General features: G+C 47.9%; 2 protein-coding genes across 12 annotated transcripts in view; one reads left to right on the top strand and one right to left on the bottom strand.

The window, feature by feature from the left end:
- ALPK2 (alpha kinase 2) overlaps positions 1 to 2,135 on the top strand; it is a 134,593-nt gene extending 132,458 nt beyond the window's left edge. Inside the window, exon 10 of the mRNA XM_059894486.1 lies at positions 1,947 to 2,135. Within this exon, the coding sequence (XP_059750469.1) occupies positions 1,947 to 1,974 (28 nt within the window). The 3' untranslated portion in view covers positions 1,975 to 2,135. The remainder of the gene's footprint in view (positions 1 to 1,946) is intronic.
- Positions 2,136 to 10,157: 8,022 nt separating this feature from the next.
- NEDD4L (NEDD4 like E3 ubiquitin protein ligase) overlaps positions 10,158 to 19,451 on the bottom strand; it is a 167,574-nt gene continuing 158,280 nt past the window's right edge. For all 11 annotated transcript variants that reach the window (XM_059895529.1, XM_059895520.1, XM_059895527.1 and 8 more), the window contains one exon: positions 10,158 to 15,115. In XM_059895529.1, coding sequence (XP_059751512.1) covers positions 15,013 to 15,115 — 103 coding nt within the window. In that variant the 3' untranslated portion in view covers positions 10,158 to 15,012. The remainder of the gene's footprint in view (positions 15,116 to 19,451) is intronic.

Raw genomic sequence — 19,451 nt, 5'->3', positions numbered from 1 at the left:
ACACTTGCTGTTTCTTTTTTTTTTTTTTTTAAGTCTTTATTGAATTTTTTACAATATTGCTTCTGTTTTATGTTTTGGTTTTTTGGCCGGGAGGCCTGTGGGATCTTAGTTCCCTGACCAGGGATCAAACACGCACCCCCTGCATTGGAAGGCGAAGTCTTAACCACTGGACTGCCAGGGAAGTCCCAAACTTGCTTTTTCTTATCTTTTTGATAATAGTCATTCTAATAAGTGTGAGGTGATATCTCATTGTGGTTTTGATTTGCATTTCCCTTATGATTACTGATGCTGAACATCTTTTGATGTGCCTGTTGGTCATCCGTATGTCTTCTTTGGAAAAATGTGTATTCAGATCCTCTACCCATGTTTTTAATTGGGTTGTTTTTTGTTGAGTCGTGTGAGTTCTTTATATATTTTGGATATTAACCTCTTGTCAGATATACGACTTGCAAATATTTTCTCCCATTCAGTAGGTTGCCCTTTTGGTGATAGTTTCCTTTGCTGTGCAGAAGCTTTTTAGTTTGATCTAGTCCCATTTGTTTATTTTTGCTCTTGTTTCCCTTGCCTGAGGAGACATATCCAAAAAGATATTGCTAAGATCGATGTCAAAGGGGGTACTGCCTATGTTTTCATCTAGGAGTTTTATGGTTTCAGGTCTTGCATTCAAGTCTTCAATACATTTTTGTGTATAGCAGAAGACAGAGTTCTAGTTTCATTCCTTTGCATGTGGCTGTACAGTTTTCCCAACACCATTTTCCAAGCAGAGTGCTATTTCTCCATTGTATAGTCTTGTCTCCTTTGTTGTATATTAATTGCCCGTATAAGTGTGGTTTCCATTGCTTTTGTGCCAGGACCATACTGTGTTGATTACTGTAGCTTTACAGTGTAGTTTGAAATCAGGGCCTGTGATACTTCCAGCTTTGTTCTTCTTTCTCAAGATTGTTTTGGCTGTTCAGGATCTTTTGTGTGGTTCCATACACATTTTCGAATTATTTGTTCTAGTTCTGTGAAATATGCCACTGGGATTTTGATACAGTTTGCACAGAACCTGTAGATCTTCACCTGACTTTTGGACAGACCCTGACCTCTGGGTGGAGGCATAAGCCCTTCTCTGCCATTTCACATTCATTTTTTATAAATTTGAAGCAATCCCATTTGGGGCAAACACCTCATCTGATGGCAAAAATCTGACCTGAACTGACATGAGGCTATTTATAGTCTTTATTTATTCCATTTAGTGTGTGTATTCACATGCTTGGCTGTAGAAATATTAATGGGTTTGATGACAGAGTGTTGCCCTATCCTCTACCGGCAGTGTTACATAATGTATGATATATACATATATATACAACATAGTACTTTTATAAAATGCAAAAAAAAAAAAAAATCCTGCTTTCCAAAACACATCTGGCCCCAAGGGTTTTGGATTGTGGATCTGTAGCACATTTTTTGCTCTGATTATTGGCTTTCTCCTCTGCCTCGCCACTAAATGAAAACCCTAAAAGCAAAGACCTGAGTTTCATTTTGCATCCTCCACATCTAGCCCATTTCTTGGTGCAAATAATGATCAGTTGGTGTTTCTTGAATGAATGAATGCTTTCTCGTAGAGGCAACTGTACCTGTCTCTCTTACTCTCTGTGACATTCTCCAACACTCTGTGACATACATGGTAGAGTTTGTAAAATTAACTTCACATGGCTCTTTTGGTTCCTCCTCCTTGGGACCAGGCCTGCAGCTGGGTGGGCTGTCTCCACGTTGGGGTGATAAGGACCTCAAAAGACTGTTTCAAACAGCTAGATTCTTCCACTCTCCGTTTGAACAGGGTTTTTGAAAAACAGGGAGCATTTCTGGGGCATTGGAATGTCTTGAACAAAAGAATTTTCCAAGATTGGGGAACAGGTTGAAGACTTCACGTCTGAGATCTTCTTTTCCTTCTCTGTCCCCAGGACAAAGCTCTATCTGTACACTATCTAAAGGGGAGAATACTCTTCCAGACCCACCCCTCCCAGGCTGGATAAAGGCAAGAACTCCAGGGCAGGAAACTGGGAAAGACACCTCCGAACCCAACAGAGCTGTTAGAAAAGAGGGGGATGAGGAGACTCAGAAACCGGATTATAAGAGATTGAGCTTCCAAGGTACGTGAGTTCAAGGCCCCTGGCCCTTGTGGTATATCATGACAATGTGAGAACAATCACATTCTAAGTAAAGAGAAATGGGATGGTTATTAGATAATTCAAGCTCAAACCTCACATTGGTCCAAATTGCCTATGAACACGTGCCGAGGTTGCAAACTCAAATGTCTACATGGCCAGGCAGATGATGCGTGAAGTGAGCCACATGTGACACAATAGGGAGCGGAGGGGAGTGTGGCGAATGGGAAGGTTTGGGCCTCATCTAAAGAGAGCAGCCCCTATTCAGCTCCTGCTGATTAAAGCCAGGGCTTCTCAGTTTTCAAGTGAAATTGGAAACCTTGATTTTTAGGTGAAATGTCCCTATCTTAAAAATCCCAGGAAGGTCAAAGAAAGATCATGGACAATCAAGTTATGGCCCACCCGTCCCCAGTTTGCAACTTTTGTTTCCATACATCTTGGGTGCTGTCCCGTCTTGTGATCTTAGAGTAGTGGGTTTGTGAGTTCCTGACATTTTCTGGAATCATCTTCTGAGCTGCGACAATCCCAAGTGGAGGCCGTTTTTCTCACTTGCAGCTTCTTGCCTCCACTCTAAGAGGCAGAGCAGGCTCGCCTCCTCTGGGGTCCCCTCCTTTTCCAAACACAGAGGCCTCCTCCCACGCCCTGGGCCAGCACCTAAAGGAGATCGCTGGGTAGGCACCAGGAATCATCTGCCCCGTGCCTCTGCTTGGACAGCCAAGCGCGGCTCAGATGCCTGAGGTCCTCCAGGGAAACTGCCATCTCTTGAGAACTAAAGTGCTGCTGATACGACGAGGCTTGAAAATTGTGTCTGAAAGCATGAGAAGCAGAGCAAAAAAGGCATGGTGTTCATTTACTATTTTTTAGGCCACCAGGAGAGTTGGCAGGCGCCAAAGCCCTCGGGCCAAGAAGGCACGACTCTCTTAGCAGATCATCTTCTGCAGTTTCAGTGTCTTTTGCTGGCTGTCTCCTTGTTTCCTCTCTTGCCAGAGACCCTAGGTGACTTTTTTACAGACAATCAATCAGGTAGGTCTGGGTCCCTCATCAGGGTCATGAGGTGGAAGACGCTTGTTCGCCGGGCCAGTGTTTGATTATTATTCAGGAAGAGACTGAGGCAGGAAGCAGTGAGGATCCTCCAGACTGAAGCCCACAGACGACCTCCAAGCTCGCTGGAAATAGCAGCACCACCCTGCTCCCCAGGTACCTAACCAGTTCCCTTTAATCCAGCTTTATTGAGCATCCAAGGTACAGAGAGCATTGATGTAAACTATGCTTGCAGGTTGCTTACAGAGATGTAGAGGAAGAGGACAATTATACAAATAACCACAGCGAGAGGACGAAAGGGGCAAAGTGTTGTAGGTTCAGAGGAGGGATGAAACTTCCTTCGGTGGGGGCAGTCAGGAAAGGCTCCCTGGAGGAGGTGACAACTGAGATGGCTCTGAATTTTAGGTAGATTTGGTCATGTGGGGAGGTCACTCCTAGGAGAACAGCATGAGCAAAGGCAAGAAGGAAGGAATGTAAGGGGTGTGTTTGGGGGGAATAGTCCGTTTGAGGGAATATGGGGGTCAGAAGGGAAACTGAGTCAGGAACCTGCTCACCAGTACCCTGGAGTTTGTGGCTAAGGAATTTAGATTTTCTTGGGTTGACACTGGCAGCCTTTGAAGGGTTTCGGCAGGGGACTGCAGTGATCAGAGTTGGGCTCTACTCGGAGCTGTGTGCAAACTGGACCGGGAATCAGGAGAGGGAGAGAGGCGGGTGCGGTCAGGAGCTTATTATGATTTGGGCAGAAGTTACTGAGGCAAGTAAGGTGTGGGGCGTGGGACTGGAGATGAGAGTACGGGTGCGGAGCCCATAAGGATGCGCCTGCCGTCCCAGCCCCTACCCCTTCTCAGGCATCTGCTCCCGCAATTCCACCAAAACCTCCCCCTTTTGAGACCCCAGTGACACCCTCATTGCCAATTCCAGTGGTCACTTCTCAGTCCTCGTACCGGGGACCTACCAGCAGCACTTGACACACGTGGTCTCCCTGCCTTCGTCAATAAGCTCCCTTCTCCCGGCCTCTAGGACACCACTGGTTCCTGCTGTCCTCCCACCTCTCTGGTCTCTCCTTCCTTCCTGATTGTCTCACCTTCCAGCCCACGCATCCCTCCTTCTCAGTCTCAGCTTTCAATTCCATCGACATGCTGATGGCACTTAAGTTGGTATCCCCAGCCTGTACCTCTCTCTGAACTTGTATGTTCAACTTTGTACTTGACCTCTTCACTTGGAGGTCTAACAGCTGACTCAACGTTAGTATATTCCAAAAGGGCCTTGACCTTATATCCCAATCCTTCTTAGGGCCTTTGTATTTGCTGTTCCTCTGTCCCCACATGCTCTTCCCCAAGTAGCCACAAGACTTGCTCCCTCACCTCCTTGAGATCTTTATGCCGACCCACTCTATCTAGATTTGCACCCTCCCATGCTACCTCCTTCTTCTGCTGGCTTTCATCAACATTTCACGCAACAAACATTTTACTTATTTATATGTTTGTTGTTTGCTTGCCTCCACTAGAATATATATTTTCTGATGGAAAGGATTTTTGTTTTGTTTTGAATTGCTATATGCCCAGCTGCTACAAGTATGTGGTACATGGTGGCCACTCAGTGCATGTTTGTTGAATGAATGAGTGAATAGAAAGCTGAACTCTGTCCCTCTTTGGACTTGGGGAACAAGGCCATGTGGAAGGTCAAAGATAAAGTCCCAATGTGGATGCCTGGAAGATACCAGGGTACAATGCTAAAGAAATTTAGAAACAAAGAAGTTTGAAAACAGTGTGAATTTAGATTGGGACGTTTTGCGTTTGAGTGACCTGGGGGGCATCCTAAGATGATATCCGGCAGGATTTGGATATGAGGGTTGAGGGCTCTGGGAGAGGTTGGGAGTAGATGTAGATTTGGTCATTGCTTACATGGTGGTGATGGCTTTAAGCCACAAGGGGAGCTGGGGGGAGAGAGAGAGAGAGAGAGAGAGAAAGGGGACACCAAGAACAAATTATTGGGGAACACCTACTTTAGGCGAGTAGTTCAAGAGAGAGAGAATAACCAGGAGAGTGAAATGTCATGGAAGCCAAGATAGAATTTCAAGGAAGAAGAAATGGCTGATGATACTGAACAGTGCACACTGGGGGGCAGGATGAAGCCTGGGAAAGTGGTGTTACCACCTAGAGGTCTGCTCTCCTGTTGCCCAAATGCCCCGGATGGCCTTAAGCACCAGGCAGGAGCTCAAGGGCAAGTCGTGGACACAGTGAGCGGCCCAGTGGTGTGACCAGACCTGTTCTGGAGGCAGGCTAACCAGAGTGTAGGACGGCTGGGGAAGGGAAAGAAAGTGGACACACGCTTTAGGATGATACGGCAGCCGTCCAGACCTAAGGAGCTGCCTGCAAGCAAACTTAGGGGTTGGTGGCTTCCACGTTCAACTTGTAGAGCAAGAAAATGACTGGCCCAAGGTCACCGGGGTCCATAGGGTTCCCGGACCTCCAAGACAGGTGTGACCATTGCTCACTCCGTGTCACCAGCGATGGCTATTTCCCAATGCTGTGGCTCTCTGGCCTCCACAGCTAATATTTGTTTCCTATTGATCCAATCCCCAGCCTGTTACTTTTTAACTGGAGTCCTAGGGTTCAAAGGCCTGACTTTTGTTTAAACGCTCATTAGGATGGCGGGGGGCATGTCCCCTGATAACCTCAACTGATGAACAAGCAAGGATCTTCTGAGTAAATATAGGCTGTGCAGAAGGCCAGAGTGGGTGGACCAGAGCCGGGTGAGGCTGGGGGTCGGAGAGGAGAAGACCCCACTGGCAGAGGGGCTCTTCAAATTTGTAAGAGCTGAATAACTGGAATTCAAAAGACAAATCCCAAACCTAAACTTTCCACCACAAATAATATTAAATATAAGTTAATATCTAAAATCCTTTATCAAACAGAAACTCTTTAGAAAATGTACATCCTGGCGCTCCATCAAATAGTTCCTGAGGGTAGAGAATCCAGCCCTATGGCCCTTCAACTCTGTTCGACTAAGGGATGTTCGTGTTGTCCTGGGATCTGGAAAATATGGGGCCCTTGCTTTTGACGGTGGAGAGTTCTGTCCTGGGGTGGCAGCCAGAGAGGCACAGCGGCTCCCCGTGAGGGGCTGGGGTGTTTTTTGGAACAGGCCTGTCTTTTCAGGTGGGTGTCCCTTATGCACACTGGATTTTGTGGCTTGAAACAGGGCCTTTGCCCTCAAAAGCCCTCCTCCACTCAGTCTGTTGATACGTAGATGCCATAATTTCTCTCTTTATTCCCGTTGGTTGAAGCCAAGCTTCACCTCTGGAGTTTGACTACTTCTAGAAGGGGTCATGCATGTCGTCTGATCGGTCATGTGCATCGTAGTGTAAACGGGTGTCTGGGCCCTTCTCTCTGAGACGAGGTTTGGTGGAGGGCGTGGAGGATGGGCCAGGGTGAGCGGCTGTATGGAGGCTTTGAGTCAGACAGTCCCGGTTCAGATCTCTCTTCTGTAAGACGCTTGCTCTCCCGGTCTGTTTCCTCGTGTGTAAGTTGAGGGTGATAGTATCTATCGTATCAGACTGATGTGGAGATTTACGGGAAGTAGTAGTGCTATTAACCTAAGAGAGTAAATTGAAGACCCCAGAGGCTCGGCAGATGTCAGCAAGGCCACTATCCCAAGGGGAAACTCATTCTGCAAAGCGATGCCGAAGGCTGCTTGTTCCCAAACTCCTTGCCCTGTCCTCGGGGCGCTGCTGGGAGCGTCTCCCAGCCTCCCTTGCAGTTAGGTGTGGCCATGTGACCAGGCGAGGCGGGGGGCGAGGGGTGCTTCACCGCTCCGCTCCTGGCCCTCCTGCAAGGCCTTGCACCCGCTCCCCCTGCCTCTGCCTGGGGGCTGCGGAAGGTGGGATGAGAGACCCCTCCACCTCCACCTCTTAGAGTTTACTGTCCAGACACTGGACATGTCCTCGGGTGGGCGGAGCTCCAATTCCCACAAACAGCTTCTGCGCTCAGCGTGTCGGGGCCCTTACTCTGCTCAAGGGCGTCTCCTGCGTTTTGAGGAGGACGTGGGGAAATCCAGAGGGAGCAGTGGCTCTGGTCCCCACCAGCAGGAGACAAAATTTCTTGCGGGTGTCTACCCAGATTTATTCCCGGCTCGGATGATGTTACTTGAGGTTGACTGAAGCCTTTAAAAATCATCCTGGTGTCGAGTCGGCTTGGAAGCGAGAAGCTGCCTGGAGTGCACCCAGCACCCTCTGTGCTCTGGCCCTTCCCTCCCACGGGGCCCCCTGCGCTCTGCTCCCCCCGAGGGGTTTAGGGAATGAGACCAGCTTGATGCGTTTGCAGGGTTCCCCCGAAAACCTAGGTTTTTCTGCCTGAAGTGGGACACTGACGGGTCTGACCCTGACCCCGGTGGCTGCCTGTCCCCAGATGGGCCGCTAGCGCCCCTCCTGCCCTCATTTCTGCCCCGGGCTCAGTGACGAGCAGCCCTTCTGCTGCAGACAAGCCGCTGGAGGGAAGGGACCGGGTGAGAGGTCACACTAGCCCCCAGGGACCCACAGGGGCACCGTTGAGAAGCTAATCGCCCCATCCCTGGGGGCCTGCAGTTCCCAGGAATGCGGACCACCCACGGCCATCATCCCCCGTCTCTGCAGAGCTGCCCTGGCCTCTGCCAAGGGCAACAAGTGAGGACCAATCCTGGTCCTCCAGGCCAACAGCACTGGGCAGGTAGGGAGTGATCAAAGGCAAGAACCCGGGACCCACATGGCCAAGGCCCTTCTGGGTCAAACGTTCCGCAATCGTGGGATTAAAGCTTGACGAGCCCCGGGCACATAACAGTGCAGAATAATCTTCTGCCTTTAGCTGGTCTTGTTATTCAGTCTGAACAAGGCCACGAAGGATTGAAAACTGGTAACTTCTTAGTTCTGGGAACCGTATGTAAAACTCCCACGGTACGGCATTGCTTAGAAATTGCCCGAATGTATCATTTCCCTTTAATCACAGTGGCATGCGCCTCTCCGCTGTCACTCAGTCATCTTCAGTGCTCAGGCGGGAGGTTTCCTTGCTGCAAGGCCCTTACACGCCCCCCAAGCTAACTTGTCTGCGAGCGAACGTCTTCCTCAGAGAGAAAAAAAGGCTCTCCCCAGGCATTAGGGTGAGGGGAGGCGAGCACAGGGCTTTGGGAGGAAACATGTGCCCTCCCCTCCCACCATCAAGGCCCCGAGCCCCCGTCTCTGCGGCTCTGTGCCCTGTTCCTACGCTGAGCGACGCCCCGAGGCTGCAGAAACGCAGGTGACGGTGCCCCATCGATGTGTTACGGGAGCGCCTGAAGTGGCAAGTTGGCTGGACACCCGGCCAAGGACGGGATTAAGTCAGAACAGGCAGCTCAGACTTCAAGATAACGGCAAGTCCAGCAGGCGGACACAGAGGAGCCATGAGCGAGGGGGCCTGGGCTGGGCTGATGCACGGGCGGTTGGGGCCTCCGACCTCCTCCCTGAGGCCCCGGGTGCTGAGGGCACCCCGACCCCAAGGCCCAGCTGAGGGGAGATGCCGCTTTGCCCAGGGGCAGGGGGCGGCCTCTCCACTGCTTTCCATTGAGTTCATCCTCTGCCACCTGTGACTTGCTGCTAGGATGGATGTGGGATTCGTAGGGAAAGGGAAGGAGGCACAGCCTGGGGACACTGGCTGGGGAGGAGCTGGGGTGTTACAAAGGGGCTGAGCAGGAAGGTGACAGGCTGACCGGACTGACTCACCTCTTCCTCAGGCTGGGCCTGAGCTCAGCCCTACAAAGGGAATCTTGGTTCCCCCCCTGCTCGGTCCCCACCAGTGGGTGTCCCGAGTTGGGGCCAGGGTCCTGCAGCCCACTTACGAAGGGGTCCGTATTGGGTCTTAATAAAAGTCACCATCATTTTGTTTTCATGTCCAATTTAAGTCCTATAAATACTTGCTTAGAGATCCCACAGCCCGCGTCCTCTGGAAACTCAGTTTTGAGAAGTGTTGTCTCCCAGATGAGGGCGCACCAAAGGGACGGGAAAGTGGCATCTGCCCTCTTATGTCCAGGGACCCCTTTGAACGTGGTTCCCCAGAGCCAACCACAGCGATGAGAATCCCTGGATACCCATGCGCACCACCAGCTTCTACCAGGGACATTAGAGTTTCAGAAGTGCCTAGATCACTCTTGGACTTCAGAGCAGGTTAAGAGCTTACTAACTTAGCAACTGTGTAACTGATGCATGATGATTTATTCCTATTTCATATATCTCATCATTTGTGTTTTTCTCTGAGAATGAGCATATACAAGTTCAGAGTGGCTCTATCTGCCGGTACCTTCCTTGTCTGTTCCTGTAAGGCTGCAGGAGGCCGCAGGAACTCAGAAGGCTGTCGATACCTTTCCAGCGAGATACCATCTACTGCTGCCTGAAAGAGACAAGTCGCAAGAAACCAGGATGCAATTATGTCCTGATTTGGATGTTACCTCCTGGCAGTCCCGGAGGGGACAAGTTAAGGCCATCGAGAGGAGGCTTAGGCACTAAAGAAAAAGGGAAACAAATTTGAGGAGTCTACGTGTTTTATCAGGGAATTGACATGAGATCTGGATTTTGATAGCATCTCCCTTCTGAGAACCGTCTTGAGCTTCATTACTGAGTCTCATTAACTGACATAAATTGAGGGTTAGTCAGATGAAAACTAGAGGTGAAATATGCCTTTTAAGGAATGGACTTTATATTACCACTTGGGTAATCCATCAAGTCATTAATTCTCAAATTTAATAAAAAGACAGATGGATAAGAATAGAGGTGCATCCCATTAAGCTCAAGCCATGTGTTCTGGGCAGCCTTTAATGATGTTTTTAAAGATGTGGAACTTCTAGGGAGATTAAGGGAGTGAACATACTATCTATAAATCTGCAGACATTTAAATAACCTCCCTGAGACAATTAAGGCGATGCACTCACAAAGAAGCTTTAAATCAGACAACCCGTAATACTTGATGTAGAAAAAGTTCCAGCTTCCATAATTCTTTATTAAATATTTGACAAGTTGCATCACTTCTTTACAACGACTTCATTTTGTCACATTACTCTTTTGCTGTCAGGAAAACAATCCACAATTTCTCTTTAGATCTCTCAAGAAAAACGAAAAGCAAAAAGGATTTGTCCTTCAACTAAACGTTTTCTGTCTGTATCAAATTCAACCGTATTTTACAGCTATTCTGATTGTGAAAATGAGCATTTATCCATACGTTGTCTTTTAAAAAATTTCCAAGTTGTTTGGTTTTTAATCACTGTATCAAATGGTACTTGGCTTTATATCAGGAGGTGGGTTTATAACAAAAAGTTATGAAACATTGAGAATTCATTTGGAATGCTTGAAACTTTTTTTCACCTTAAAAGTCACTGTTTTTTCATGTTTCGTTTGATAATAGATGCTGAGTTAAGAGATGACGGCATATTATATCATCATCTTCCTGGGGTGCTCTCAGGCTCTGAGGGTCAGAATTCTCAGGACACAGCTTGGAGAAAACTGTAGAAGGGACTAAACTCTCACTCCCTTTCGAAACCAGATTCCTCAAGGTAGGTGTAAAAATGCTATACAAATATGTAAAGATATATTTGGACAGCATATGTACGTATATATATTACATACATAGTAGTGAAGGAAGCACAAAGATATGCAAAGTTAACATGAAGGAAACTGTGACAATCTAGGTGAAATTAGTCTGAGAAAGAGGAGCAAACTGGTTTATATAGGAGCACAGATGTCTGTGGACACAGGGTCATGGTCATGAGAAGGCTTACAATGCACTGATACAGGTTGAGAAGGTAGTACACAGAGGTCTGTCGCCAATTTTGATATATTCTATCGTTACTCATACAAACACAAAACCAACCAACAAAAAGACATGCATCTTAAACATGCGTTGCTCTGCACCTAACACCTTTGACGAAGGGGAGCGGTCTAATGAGAGGTTTTCTTGGAAAATTCCATACCAACAGAAAGCTCTCCTTTCCTATGAAACATACCAGCTCACGTCCTAATGCTACAGCTTTGTCTCCGACGCACTAAAAACACTCTGGGGTCGGGGTGTGTGTGTAGGCAAATGTATATACACTGTTCATTAAGGCTTCGATAAATTAAAAAAAGTGGTCCAAAGTATGTCACATTTTCTTCCCAGTTTTAAAATCTAAAGTACAAAGTGGAGTCTCTAAGGATTTTTAAAAAAACACATCTCAGCCCTAAAATTGGCAGTTTCGACTTGACTTATCAAGATGTACCCTGAAGTCTGAATAAGACGGAGGTAGTGCGGGACCTCCTGGGGCTCAGGAAGGGAGCAGGCCAGGCAATTACCCTGCACAGCAGTGCCCCCTACTGGCAAGGCAGAAAATGACACCAGAGTCAGTACAGGGGTGCAGAGTCAGGGTGAGGAGGAAAGAGCAAACAAAGAGGAGCGCTAGCACAGGGCCTGGGTAGGGGCTTGAGAACTGATTAACCCAGACTCTCTTCATAGATTCTGTAATTTCAGAGGCGAGATACAAGACCTAGGAAAATACTTGAGTCACGTGTGGAACAATTAGTAACTGTTAGACAACATGTACCACTGCTGTGTGATCTTGCCAGTTCCAAATTGGCTCTCTTGAAAAGCAAAGTTCATATGCAGCAAATCTAATTGTTCTATTTAACAATGTGAGATGTAGGAAGTGGTTCAAATATTTTGCAAACCATTTCTCTCAGAATCTGTCACTGCATCCTTATGTGGGAGGAAAAATCCATGTCAGGTTGCTTTAAGCATCTGTCATCTGACCTTAGGGAGTATTTGATGTTAGCTACCAATGGGCCTTTGGTAAATAATGGCAAGTACTTCAGGAAAAAAGAAAGAGCACTGAGACAAATGCCTCATTGTTTCCTGTTCCAGAGGCAGCAGGTAGAAAAGCAGCACACTATCTGAAGCTAATCCCACGGGGTGGACTTTCCAAATTCATCTTTAGGCTGACAAGAGTCAGAAATAGAAATACCCAGGACTTTTTACAGGTGGCTGTGATAACTGATGTTTAAAAGACATTCAACATGCAATATGTAAACTCTGGCACTTACTTCTTAACCTCAAGGCAAGATGGCCCATAACAACTCTTTTTCAGGGAACTGAAGAAGCTAGATTCAGGTTAATTTCTAAGAAAACAGAGGCTCTAAGAGACCCTGGACTGCGGAGTGGCGTCACTGCTAAGGACAACTAGATGAGGTGACACCGCCGTCCTGCCGTCCTCCCCCAGGCCTGCTGACCAGAGCAGAGCCCCAAGGGACCGCCCGGCAGCCTACTCCACACGCAGTGCATTCTCCTTACTGCCTTCTGTGATTACGTCATCAAGGTGATGGAAAGTGGTCATCAGGATGGAGAGAAAACAAGACAGGTGACTATTTTAGACAAAGAGTGAGACACTGAGAACTGATGAGAACTAGGGAACGTTATTTGGATTAAAAAAAAAGAAAACCAAAACCCCCAAACAAACTCTAGACCCAGCACTTTTGAGCTGTCACTGAAATCAGATATTAAGGGATAGATGAGCTGAATTGTCATTCACAGTTACTGCCTTTCAAGTATTCATGGGGGTCTATTTCGGTAATTCTTATCTGTTCTTGGCACAGAAATTATCTCAGGATGGGTTTTCTTTCTTATTTTCAATACTTTGCCTAATTTGCATTTAGTGAATATTCTGATTTTTTGGAATATACAGTTTACAAAAAGACAGAAGAATCCCAGTTCTTAGACAAGAATCGTTGGATTTCTCCGCCTATAATTACACACTCACTCTCAGAACCCATCGAAGCATACTGCTCTCCCAGGCTTTGGCCTAAGTCATAAAAAGAAAGCCGAGTCTGGACTTGAGGGGCTACAAGAAGGGGGAGGTTTGCCGCTGAGACATCTGTTACACTGAGTGATGGGAAAAAAATCCCACCAATAGGTAAAAATAATGAACAATATTGTTTTTTCTAATTACTCAATATCTAGGTTTTCTGATCACTACTGGATTTTGAAAAATCAATATGAAAAGGGAACAATCCTCAGCTCTGTAGAAATCCACCTTCTTTTAGACACCTAGGCCTCTGCACCCCTTCAGAAAACTCCTTTACAAGCACAGACATTCGTGGCTTCCCACAAGCCGCCCAGAGCCGGGGTACATTGAGTTTCTAACGCCAAAAGATCCTAAACGGAGGCCCTGAAACCACGATTTCATTGTCTTATCTACAACTGGCAGGAGGTGAGATGGCTAGTGTCCCCTGACTGCCACCACGCGTCTAGGACAACACAGGTTAAGAAGGACAGCAGGATTGCTGGACTCCCGCCCTGCCTCAGGCGTTCTCTCAAAACATGACAGAAATTCTGCAGCAAGGACTCACAAGCGGCCAAGAATCGAATCCCACAGAACCCTCCATCCCCGCCAGGACCAGCTGAAGAGCCGGACGTCAGGGGATCAAATCAAGTCTTCTCTCGCACTTTTAATCCAGCACACAGCGGACACAACTTGGGCAGTACACGGTATGGAAGCATGCAACATGTCACTGGGAACAAAACCCGGTTAGATTAGCTGTCTATTAATCTTTGCAGTGGCATAGAAATCACAAAACGATTGGTGAGGACAGGTCTGTAGGCTCAGCTTTACAGCCAGGTTTTATACACCAGCAGCCAGATTCACAATTGATAGATATTGCACCGGAAAGGTGTGTGCAGAGGGAAGAAATGAGCATCACAGTCAATGCTCATGACAAAAAAAAAAACCAGAAACCAGATATGACCTCCATGTCGTACATAAAGTGCCTTCAGAATTGGCGCGGTTAGAACAAAAGTTGGTTATTTAGCTACCGTCAGCAAACGTGTACAAACAGGAGACTGCACAGGCCTGGTTCCCACAGTTTCAAATTGCGCAGTGCCAAGTTTCATTCAAGTGTCTCTACTGAGAACAGCAAAGAGGAAGATATGACAGAAGAAGGACTGTACAGCAGCAGGAAGGGTTAAGTAACTTCTCTTACGAGAAATGATAGTCCAACCCTGCCTCAAATGTGTTCTAGCACACGTAATTACTTCTAAGGAATAATGGTGTGATTCCTTCAAGTCAACACAAATTTTGTCATGCTATATTACAATTCTCTCAGCCTGCAGCTATTATGCTAAATTTGTACAAAAAACGTAATTATCCAGTTTGTTTTCATTCTGAGCATGGAAAAAATCGTCATGATGCCTAATGTTATGGTTTAAATTCTCTCCAAGTATTTGTCTGTAGAAGGCTTTTGGACAAAAGTCATTCTTCCAATGCTAATCAGGTAGGGCGTGGGGCTGTCCAAGTACTTTAAAAATAAAAATGTCACCGACATTAAACCTGGCGTGAAATTCAAATACAAAAAAAATAATATGCTCACTTTTCCAAGTACATGAGACATCTTTAATTGTAGTGAAATAAAATCTGCAAATCGGTCTAAATCATTTTAAAAAGTAAACATGAGTTGTAATACTATACCTGTAGAGTGATTAATTCCATTCGCTGTCATTATAAAGTATGTAAAATATTTATTAAGGGCTTGGCCTACAGAGGCACAACATAAATAGAATAAGTCCTCCTAAAATGTAATTAGTATACACATCAACCAGTTGGTAATTTGTGGTGGAAAATGCAGGAACGCGACCTGGGACTGGGTTCCCATGTTGGCGCGTGGGCAAGTCGCGGGCGAAGCCTCTGCTCCAGGAGCCCGCGCCGTGCGCTGCTCTCTGCCAGCGTCTCTGCAGAGTCTGTTAGGCGAATGCAAAAGTGCAAGCAAGACTTGCATGAAGAACAACCCTCCCGAGGCAGGGGGCGCTTAATCCACCCCCTCGAATCCTTGGGCATTTTCCACAGCCATGAGAAGCTTCTCTCGTAAATCTTCAAAGGTTTCATATGGAGGTAAGTCAAGGCGATTAAAGCTGCAGGAAGTTAACAAGAAAGCATAGGTAAAAAGCCATCATCACTGCCCTTTAGTTACCCCAGCACTTCCTAGATTTGGCTAAGGGGGCACTTGGTGTTCCAGCAAGAGGATGTAAAAGTCTCAACTAGCAAAAGTATTGCTGATTATCAAAAAGTAAATTCCAGCGATGACACTGGCCACACCAAACATGCTCTATTAACCTACGGGGGAAGAGAAAAGAATTTTCTAATCGTCCATGAAACCTCTCTACTGGGACCAAATGTGGATCCTGGAAAACCCTGCCAGGAAGGGAGACAAGACAGGCAAGGTAACTGACATACACACAGAGATGTCAAAACCCTTGAAACACAAAGAACTTCCGCAGCAGGATGAACTGAGGCTGCATCTGTTTTTAACGCTCTCCTTCATTCGACACTATTTTAGGAAGCCCCAGTGCTTCTCCACGTAGCACATCGCTTTGTTTTTAGCGCAGCCCTGTGAGGCACGTTATGTTTTCTCAATTCTGCAGATGTGGGTCCCGGAGCCCAGCGGTGGGTCAATATGCCCCAGGTCTCACCCCTGATAGCACCGCAGATGCGAGACCAGAACCCAGGCTGCCTGCAGCTCTGGGACCCCAACACTGAGCTATCCTCTAACCAAAGTCAGGCAAGTCATCAACACGTGGAGTGAAAAGCCTCATTTATAAAAAGCCCCTACATACCTTGAGGCTTTGGCAGGGGTGTTACAAGTCACCTCGGTGACAGTGAGGTCTCCAGACCTCTGTGAGCAAAGGATTGTACTTGTCCATGGGACTGAGTTCAAAGTCTGTCTCTGCCACCTGCCAGCTGTGTGACCTCAGACAAGTCACCTCCGTCCCTAAATCTGTCTGCTCTTCTGTGAAATGGAGAGACTGCTGCAGAGTGCTGGGAGGGTCAGATCAGAACGTATAAAGGGGGTCTGGCACACAGCAAGCCCCAAAGCCAGCGGCCATTGCCATCACTCACACACCATTCACCGCCGGCCCCCACTGGGCATGAGGAGCTAGAGCCCCAGACACAGATCTGGTGCCCGTGCAGGTGGGCTGCTGGCGGGCACCTGTCATGACGATGGCCACACGCGCACACACATGTACACACGTGCCTTCGTTCGTGATGCTTTAGTAAGAGCTAACATGTGTGGAGCATTTGCCCCGTGCCAGAACCATTAAGGACTTTTCATCTATCACCTCAGTGAATCCTAGCAACCAGCCTGTAAGGTAGGTACTGCCTCACCCCTATTTATAGAGGAGGAATTCGAGGCACAGAGAGGTTGGGTAACTTGCCCAAGGTCACACAGTAAGCGGTAGAGCCAGGATTCAGCCCCAGGCTGGCTCCAAAGCCCAGATCTGCTTCTGCTGCCTCAGCATTTAAAACTGCTCCCTCCTGGCACTGACATAGGTTTCCAAGCGCGAGCAGAACAACTTCTTATGTTTTAAAAGCTAATGATTATCAGCAGCAATAAGAAACAGACACACGTCCGTGGTGGGCCCTTTAACAACCCCTAAAGTATTTAATAAGACACACTGAGCTCTGAGATTTTTTTTTTTCATAGTCACCAAACATCAAAAGACACAGCAGAGCAGAACAGTGTGCTTCTCAAACCAGAGGCCTCAGGAACCCAGGAGTCCTGACGGAGTAAGTCTAAAAGACGTTTCCAATGTTTGGTTTTCATCATGATAATGATTTCAAACATCATTTCACCAGTGCTAGAGACAGAATTCCACTTCTGCAGGCTACACTTAAAAGAAGAGGTGGCGGTCGTCTTGATTTTAAGTTGGTATTTCACAGTCCAGGGCCTGCAATCCCTGTGGGGTTTCAAGATCTGTGGCCATTTTTCCTCTTTAAAAAAGGTCCATACATTATTCAAGTTTGAGAAATACTGGAGTAATGGAGAGAGAGGCAAACAGGGGAATGTCAAGAGCTGAGGTTTGGAATTACATTAGCGCTCTGTGCCTCAGTTTCTTCCTCTGTAAGAAGAGGGCAGTAACATGACCCACCTTTTAGCGTCGTTGTGACGGTGATACGGGTTAATATACACGAAGTGCTTAGGATGACGCCTGGGACACAGTAGTGTTTAATAAGTGTTACCGTTACTTCTGACGTCAGGAGACAGGGCTGGCCTGCCACCAACTAGCTGTGTGACCTCATTACCCTCAGTGGCTTCAGCCTCGTCGTGTGGAAGATGTGTGGGCCAAAGGAGATTATTTTTAGGTGGGTCTGTGATTCTTAGTAAAGTGGAATTTTAAATATCCCAGCAGTGACCTTCGACAGAACAGAGGAATGAAGCCCTTTGGTGTTAGGACACTCAGCAATTACATCTGAGAGTTTCATGAAAGCTCAGAGAGAACCAGCTCCACCAGCCCTCGCTCTCCTAGTAAATCAGGTTTTAATTTTGAAGCTTAACTGTGTATTTTATATTTTCATAAAACATGGAAGAGATTAAACATACATGTGGCTAGGTTTTACGTAGCCACATATACGGCTGTCGCTGTGAAGCAGTCAGCAAAGCGCCTGTTTCTTACATTACAGCGGGAGCCGGGGCTGGATGGAAGGAAAGCCACAGCAGAGAAAGCAGAGTAAGTCCCACCCCACCAGCCAGTGTGGCTTCAGTAGAACTAGCGCTCTCCTCTTCGTCTGGGGAGAGCATCACTGAAAAAACTCTTTGAATGCTTTAATCCTGTGACACGGAGAAGCAGCGAGGCTTTGGTCAGAGCCGGCGGGGTTGCTTCCCTCCTGTGTGTAGACCTCTGTCCTTCCTAAGGAAGACCAACGATTCTAAACCCTAGCTCTCCTCACCAACCCACCACCCACCTGGGCAGCTCTGGAAATCCCACGGCCCAGATCACACACCAGACCAACTAGGTCAAAATCTCCGGAAGTGGCACCCTGGCACCAGTATTTTTTTTTTTAATGCTTTCTTGGTGGTTCCAATGTGTAGCCAAGGTTGAGAACCGCTGAGTTCAGGGTCTTATCTGGGCAGCACCGTATTTTAGTGGTGGCTCAGCACGTGAACTCCGAAACAGGAGAAGAATCCGACAGCAAGGTACCTGTCTATAGGGCCACAGAGGGTCATGGGAGGGACACTCAATTACTCGTTTCTCTTTGAAGAGTCTGGAAAGAAAGTGAACCGTACCACTGAGGCAGTAGCTTAACCGAAGTGGTCAGGGTGCAGACTGGAATGCTGGCAGACCCGAGTTCAAATCACAGGATTTGGGAGCCTGTGAGCTACGGGGTCACGAGGAAGCTTCCCAAGAGCCCACAGGAACGCTAACCGTGTACTTCAGGCTGCCATCAAGGTTAAGGGTCTGACCCACACAGGACAGCCACGCCCAGGGACGCAGCTCTTCCTCCAGCTGAGTTTGGGAGCTCTGCCCCCCCATCCCGCCACTGCTGGGGCTCGGTTCAGTGCTGGCTACCTTTCAGATGAAGGCTACTGAGCCCAGAAAGCGACGCCTGCCTGAGATCGTTTGGAATAAAAGCTCCACGGCCAAAACATCCTACCCCCAAGAATAAAGGCAGAGGATCAAGGGAGACCGGCTGCTCTGGCGATCGGCCAGTTTCAGCGCGAGTCAGCCTGCTCTCCCGGTGCCAACGGGCAGGGACCACATCCACCCCGCTCAGAGTCCTACGAATGGTATAAATGGGCAAAAACGTGCTTTCCGGAGAGGCGAGGGAGTCGAAGCAAAAGGCTTTTCACAGCCCACTTTCCACAAAAGCACCTTGATGAGACCTCTCTCCTAGCTGCGCCGGGCAGCAACAGGACGGCCCAGAGGCTCCGGCAGCCCCAGTTCCCGTGGGAAAGGAGGATGCTGGGTGCTGACCATCCACAGGGCTCCCCGTCCACCTGCTTCCTAAGAGCAAGAAATCCAATCCTGTGGGGTGACCAACCCCGGGGACGCGGGAACCGGAGTGGCAGGAGCTCCCTGAGAGCTCCTGAGGTCGCCTCTGTGCTGGGTTTCACGAAACTCCTTGGGGTTCCCCTCCAGGAAGGCCTCCTTCCGGCCCTGCACCCAGAGGCCTTCTGAGCGCAGCCATGCCCCACACGTGCCTCCCTGAGCAGGGGTCCTTGGTTGGACCTCTGACACTCCTCTGGCCACACGCACGTTGCTAAATCTCAAAGACTTATGGGTTCTGGATGGCCATGGAAGGCCTTTTAAAAACCTGTTGCCAAAGGGAATTTCATCCATGGTTCTAAACCATTTAAGGTTGGGGTAAAAACTCAATCTGTTCAGAGGCTGGGAGCGGTCGTATCCACATAGGGAGAATATACAGTGAAAGCTCCGCTTTCCAGAATAATTACGGAAGGATGGGGTTTGG

The sequence above is a fragment of the Balaenoptera ricei genome, chromosome 14 (assembly GCF_028023285.1).
Source record: "Balaenoptera ricei isolate mBalRic1 chromosome 14, mBalRic1.hap2, whole genome shotgun sequence".
NCBI classification, from domain to species: domain Eukaryota; kingdom Metazoa; phylum Chordata; class Mammalia; order Artiodactyla; family Balaenopteridae; genus Balaenoptera; species Balaenoptera ricei.
This window is presented reverse-complemented; position numbering and strand designations above follow the sequence as displayed.